At 34.6% G+C, this 6995-nt stretch overlaps 1 protein-coding gene across 1 annotated transcript in view; it reads left to right on the forward strand.

The window, feature by feature from the left end:
* Positions 1–1961: 1961 nt before the first annotated feature.
* Positions 1962–6995, forward strand: part of TRIADDRAFT_50080 (uncharacterized protein) — a gene marked incomplete at both ends in the record, with an annotated part of 5593 nt that continues 559 nt past the window's right edge. Inside the window, 9 exons of the mRNA XM_002110589.1 lie at positions 1962–2024; positions 2585–2677; positions 3107–3177; positions 3372–3473; positions 3653–3712; positions 3805–3855; positions 4001–4043; positions 4129–4166; positions 4381–4476. Coding sequence (XP_002110625.1) covers positions 1962–2024; positions 2585–2677; positions 3107–3177; positions 3372–3473; positions 3653–3712; positions 3805–3855; positions 4001–4043; positions 4129–4166; positions 4381–4476 — 617 coding nt within the window. The remainder of the gene's footprint in view (positions 2025–2584; positions 2678–3106; positions 3178–3371; positions 3474–3652; positions 3713–3804; positions 3856–4000; positions 4044–4128; positions 4167–4380; positions 4477–6995) is intronic.

Consider the following 6995-nt stretch of genomic DNA (forward strand, 5'->3'; position numbering starts at 1 on the left):
AAAGTGTGTATCGAAATCGCATATTCAGACTCCTGCATACAGTATAAATTCGCCTAACAGAACGATCCTGCTATTGCAGTCGTATACAGTATCTTCATTCCAGTCTCTTTATTATAAAGAGGACGCGATTTGCTCCTCTCTGAGTAGTCCTATATCATTTTACATAACATTCTTGCAATAGAATATAGTCTACAGTATATAACCTATATATCTCTCTTTATATGCTATATATATATAGTGCAGCAAAGAATTTCATGCCAAAATGATTGCATATCATACAGTACGGTTAACTGCAATATATTTCAGCTAACCTGACGTCATTATAGAGATGTCTACTACTGTGCAGCAAAGAATTTCATGCCAAAATGATTGCATATCATACAGTACGGTTAACTGCAATATATTTCAGCTAACCTGACGTCATTATAGAGATGTCTACTACTGTGCAGCAAAGAATTTCATGCCAAAATGATTGCATATCATACAGTACGGTTAACTGCAATATATTTCAGCTAACCTGACGTCATTATAGAGATGTCTACTACTGTGCAGCAAAGAATTTCATGCCAAAATGATTGCATATCATACAGTACGGTTAACTGCAATATATTTCAGCTAACCTGACGTCATTATAGAGATGTCTACTACTGTGCAGCAAAGAATTTCATGCCAAAATGATTGCATATCATACAGTACGGTTAACTGCAATATATTTCAGCTAACCTGACGTCATTATAGAGATGTCTACTGCTGTACAGCAAAGAATTTCATGCCAAAATGATTGCATATCATATAGTACGGTTAACTGCAATATATTTCAGCTAACCTGACGTCATTATAGAGATGTCTACTACTGTGCAGCAAAGAATTTCATGCCAAAATGATTGCATATCATACAGTACGGTTAACTGCAATATATTTCAGCTAACCTGACGTCATTATAGAGATCTCTACTACTGTATAAAAAGAAAGAGAAAGACCAGAAATGGTCTTACAATATGCTACAATTTGGAGACTGACTATTTTACAGTTTCTTCTAACTACAATAACGTGTGCCTACAACGAATAAGCTCGCTATATGCAATTAGATGCAGTCGATGGTTGCCGTCTAAATTAGCGGCTAGATTGGTTTTGTACAGTATGATTGACCATTTCAGTGATACCGTAGAGTAGAATGACCAGAAAGATGATAGTCCTGGTTATTATTTTGCGCTGAAGGGCCAGTTATCGTCTCGCTCTCTTACCTACTACTCATATAGTAGTCAAGGTTGCAGTGTTTGTATACAACTACTGTAATGCCACGCTATTAGTAAACTGTTATTAAGGATTCTAGTGTGACACCATCAACTGGTACGTACTGAACTGAACCGAACTGCACTGAACTGAACTGCACTGAACTGAACTGCACTGAACTGAACTGCATCGAACTGCACCATACTGAACTGAACTGAACTGAACTGCACCATACTGAACTGAACCGAACTGAACTGAACTGAACTAAACTAAACCGAACTGAATGGAACTGCACCTTACTGAACTGAACCGGACTAAGCCGTGCTGAACCGGACCAGCCTGAACTGTGCCGAACCGAACTGTACTGACCTGCACCGTGTCGTACTGTAACGCGCCAGACTATACCGTACCGTACCCGTCGTCTCTCATCATACTGTAGAATAGAGTGGAGTCGAGCGTCGAGCGTGTTGAGGTCGTTGAAATGCCCAAATACACTAGTCAGCCTGATCATTTTTCAGTCATTCTACTGTACTCTACCACTCCAACCGTATACTATACTGCCTTCTGAAGAAGAGACACTGGTACGCATGCGTGAGATCTTCAAACAAGGGACAGAGTCGACAGACATGCTCAGCAGATACTGAGTACGGAACGCATTTCCAACAGACTGTTTTCACCAAGCTTTTACTCCATTGCACACGTTCAACGTTGGCCTTGAATTAATCGACATGTCTACCGATGCTTTACCTTATTTTGATCGAGAGTATGAAGATGCATACATTAAAGAGATGGTAAGTTTAAAGGCTAAATGAGTATACTATCAATGCTACAAATGAGAATATTCTGTCTAGTGTTGGGAAGCAGTGATGTCCACGTTCATAGGATACTGAAATTGATGATCGGCTTGTATTTTCTGCATGAAAACGACTGACGATCTTGCCTAGAAATCAATTCTTCATGCTTGAACGACAGACAATTGAAATTCCATATTAGACTTTCGTAATCAATATCAGTTATCTAGTTCATTCCATTGGCGATACATATCGTAGTCAATAGGATGTGAAACGATTGTCAAAGTGGATCATTGAAACACTGACAGTAGATTTTGTGTTAGAAATTTGCGACAATTTGTAATCTCTCTTATAAGTAGTGCGTTAATAAGACGGATGAAATCGTTCACACGCTGAGAATTAGCTTTAGAAAGTTAACGACAACGATGTTGAAGTTTGAATAATTGACATTAATTTACAATGGATGTAGTCTGCGTGGAATAGAAATAGTTCTTAATCCATGAGCAATGATGAACATATCGTTTTCAAATGATTTATATTATGCTTTTATTATCGTGCAGGTACACCATCTACTTGAAGAAGAAACGAAACGTTTTCGACCTTCTAAGAAATATTTAGAGAATTTACCACCACCGAATGATAGCGCCTTCGTAGTAAGTTTCTACGGTTATTTTTGAATAGCTTCAAGCGAAATATGGTTATATTAACGACGTGTTAGTAACTGAAACTGAAATACAACTACCTTGATGACGATTACAGTACAAGGCCTTTAGTGCTAAAATTTCACTGTAGTCATGATTAACATGCGTAAAGTACTCAAAGTGTGACTATTGTCGAGCTTTCATGGATACTTATTCATCTCAGCAACATGATAATGTCATATTGTTAGCATTTGACTAAGATAACTTGATAAATCTTGATATCCCTCAGTTTGATAATTGACCAATGCGTACTAGCTAATGGCGATAGATGTAATTTGTTCGTGCAGCAATGTTGCAGTATTAAGGCTATCCATGACATTCAGATATTACTCATTTCGTGATGTTAAAGCTCTACTAATGATAATGATATAAATGGATTAGACGCCTATTATGAAAAAAGAATTTGAAAGAATAGCTGCTAATCAACCCATGGATCTTCTCAGTATGAAAAGGTATTAATATTATACGAATATGTTCTTAATAATAACTAATACACTGAACAATGGCTACTAGAACTTGCAAACTACTAGCCAATTATATGGTAGTGATCAAGCATAAAACTCTTGAAAATTATTGACAAGCGTATAGCTTATACAAAATGATGGTTTATTGTGGTTGTTTTAATCTTTTCCTACACTCTTATTAGGTACGAGTTGCCTCCTCCTCCCGTAACTCAAAGAAATGACCCGCATGCTTGGAAAGAATGTGTAGATAATTCTTCGGCGCAACTAGAGCACCAGGCTGTTAGGTATTTTATGGCCTCAGTAGTAGTATAAATTTATTCAATCGTATTATAAGCCAAGGATATTTTAATGTTTTGATAGATCTTATGTTTAGATGTAACTTTACTTCGATAGTGCACTTTTTGTTGGTATATTAGCTAGTCTTCACTCATTGACTATATGATGGAATTTTTTATTGTTTCAGGATTATTAATTTACAACTATTGACAAAATATGGCTCTAATTCATGGCGGGTCTATATAGAGTAATAATCTGACGTTAAAGTTTATATAATCTGACATCATCGATAGCGTTACATGACTAAGGCTTGCTGTATCTTACTTGTCTGTGATGTAGATTACTAAATGAAATGCTAACTAACCAAAGAAAAGAAGTGCAAGGATTAACGTAAGCGTAATTTGTTATTTGTCGGCTATTTTCTTCTCTATTACATTCTCAGCAATGAGTGGTGGTAATATTTTTCAAGTTATCGATAAGTTTGTGGTACCTTATTCACGTTATGGAAAAAATTTCTGATTCTTTTATTGTACAGGAGAAAAATTCAAGAAATTAATTGGCAAAGAAAGAACGAGCAGGTAGCGTAAATACAGTAATTTATACTTTCGCATAGGTATTTGCGAAATGAATTTTATATTTATCTATCGTCTGCTATACACATAGACAAACTGTGGAAGTGAATTGGCTAACTTAGAAGCTAGGTAAGTGAATTCAGAGTACAGTTTATTGCTGCTGAAAATAAAATATAATTCTAATGGTTATATATGAGCAACCAGCGTCATACAGTTTCATGGTATAGACAAGGTTTTATTGATGTTTTAGGTTTGAGGCTAAATACGTTATTTAAGAGCAAACTTATACTACATTTCTGTTCTTTTACTTCATAATATTCTTACATGTATTATATAATTACAGCTGGTTTGCTATGGTGCGAAAAAATTACGATATTGAGCAAGCATGCTTGGAACTCGAAGCCCAAATTGACGCTTCTAGCAAGGAAATGGGCACTAGGTATGTTGATAGTCCAGTATTGACGTAATATTGTTTAACTTCTGAAGTATTTTCATAATCTTCTTAGTGCACAGAACGGGAATAACGTCAATATTCAAGAAGAAAGTTAGCGTCTCATTGCCATCTGTAATATTCTGTAAATTTTTATTGTAACTACCCATAATATAACAATTTTCTATTTCCTGAAGTACATTTAGCATTCATGTTAAATACTCAATTTCTACTAATATCTGTAGAATTACTGTTTTACATGAATACATCGGATGGATATTACCTAATTATTTGTTATGAAATTGCTGTAGAAGCATCCCAGAAGGCAAGCTTCTGGGATCTCCCAGTAAATATCTCCGCATATAAAATGATTATTACTAGTTTGTTGCAGACAGTTATATTGTCTTTCATTTTTAGTACCAACCATAAATTTTTCTAAGCTTACACGTATTAGTGATGTTTTGACACTTAGAATAGTTAGTCTAGCATAGTGAAGCGTTCGTGTCGTTGTTACTTCTAGCCATCTGATGGTACTTACCTGTGATTTTTAATTTTTGTGTTGCTTTTTTTTTACGTTATGAGGTTGCACAATCGTACCTGTACTATGAAGATTTTGTATTATATGTACCTTATCGCGTATATCATCTTAATTATACAGTAATACATATTATTCATTTAGTACGGTGTACTAGGCCACTTTCTGGCTATTTTATTATTTTTAAAACCATGTGAATGCTTATCCGTGATTCGAAGATATATGGTTCTTGTGGTATATTGATCTCATATGAATACGTAAGAGTGCCGACGTCATAATGAATGCGAATAGGGTCGATGATGGTTCGTCGGGTTAGCCCTGATTACTTCTACTTGAAAATAAAAACTGTTAATAATCTCTGTTGTTAAATTTAAAATTTTTAATGTTTTTTAATACATTACATGAGTGAAAAGCAAGAATGTGTTATATACGCATAAGTATTATTAGGTTTTGCATACAAAATATTAATAAATGAGCCCGAGATTTACACAAGGCGTTATATTATAGCATTTCTAACCAAAAGGCAAAGCTAAATTCAGTTTACAATTACTGTTTGATAACAATGACCTTCCCAAATGAGTAACACATAAACTTAGAGGAGAATTTACAATTGGGCAATTTATAATCTAATATTACACCTTATCTAACCGCCAACCGTAACTATAGCAACACAAGTTATTAATATTAAATTCATACGCGGAACAGGAGGCAGTATTCCAATCATTATATACGCTCTTGGCTAATAATTTTTCATAGTATGATCTCTCTAGTACCGTAAATATTGCCTTTACAATATAGCAATCTGTAAACATCGATATACCCACTAAATACGTTTTTGTTACCATCTATAAAAAAATGTTTAGTTGCCAAACGCTTTAGAAATCCTGTCGGGTTGCAAATCAGTGCTTAAGCTGATTTTCATAAACTTACTGCTGGAATATTTGGTTCTTACAGCCTATGAGTTAAAGCAGAACTAGCGATTAATAAGTGTCTTTTGTCTAGAAGTATATTAGATAGACATTAAGCTGTGATGTAAGCGATAAAGTGCAGGAAGAAATTTTTAGTAGTATTAACCTGATATTTGGATGTAGCTGATTTAGATACTATATTAACAATTTTTCGAGCAATTGGATATAGCTTTTCTTCTGTATAACCGCTGTAGTGTTGTAAAGTTGCGTTCCATTCGAATTGATTACAAATTTTAACAGCTAGTAAAAGAGATGCACTGGCAATTTCTGAGGGTAAAAGAGAGACCATATCGTATTCTGGTAAGCATAATTCCATGAAATACTTCGCCATGGTGTGGTGTTGGCTATCGACCTAAAGGAATTGTAAATATATCGTATACTGTATAAGTGCTATGGAACAATATGAGCACATAAGCTATAATTTTATAATTATCAAATAAGTTCATTAGAAAAATTTGTTAGCTTCTTCAAGGACTACCTAATTTGAATATTTTGGGACTAAGCTTTACGCTCTAAATTTAATTATAGCAATTTTAAAGATAACTTACATTTCCAGCTTTTGAATTACGCCGAAGAAAGTGTAAACTCAGAGGGTTTCCTAAGTTGAAATTTAATGTTTTCAACATAGTCACCTCCATGTCTAATATTTCATTTTTGGTGTAAGCATTGTCTGTTATATACACAAAATCTGCCACTTCTGGTGCGTAAATTTCTTCATATTTTGAAGCTATTAACATAGCAGTTACACCGACCAATTGTAGTTTACTTCGATGAATTGATTGGGTCTAAAACGATTTTTAACCAGACAAATAATTAAGTCAAGACGTATTATTATGATCGGATAATTTACAACGCTAATACAACAGTTCCAGCAATGAAATTTGCTTGTATGCCACAAATACACAAGGTAATTATATACAAACAAAACTCGATTATTAAAGCCTAAAGCTCTAATCAACTTACCTGTAAAAAGCGGTCAATAATATTGACGGTCAAGTAGAGAGTCTCTGTAGGAGGTGAAATCT

This window comes from Trichoplax adhaerens, genomic scaffold (genome assembly GCF_000150275.1).
Source record: "Trichoplax adhaerens TRIADscaffold_3 genomic scaffold, whole genome shotgun sequence".
Lineage (NCBI taxonomy): Eukaryota > Metazoa > Placozoa > Uniplacotomia > Trichoplacea > Trichoplacidae > Trichoplax > Trichoplax adhaerens.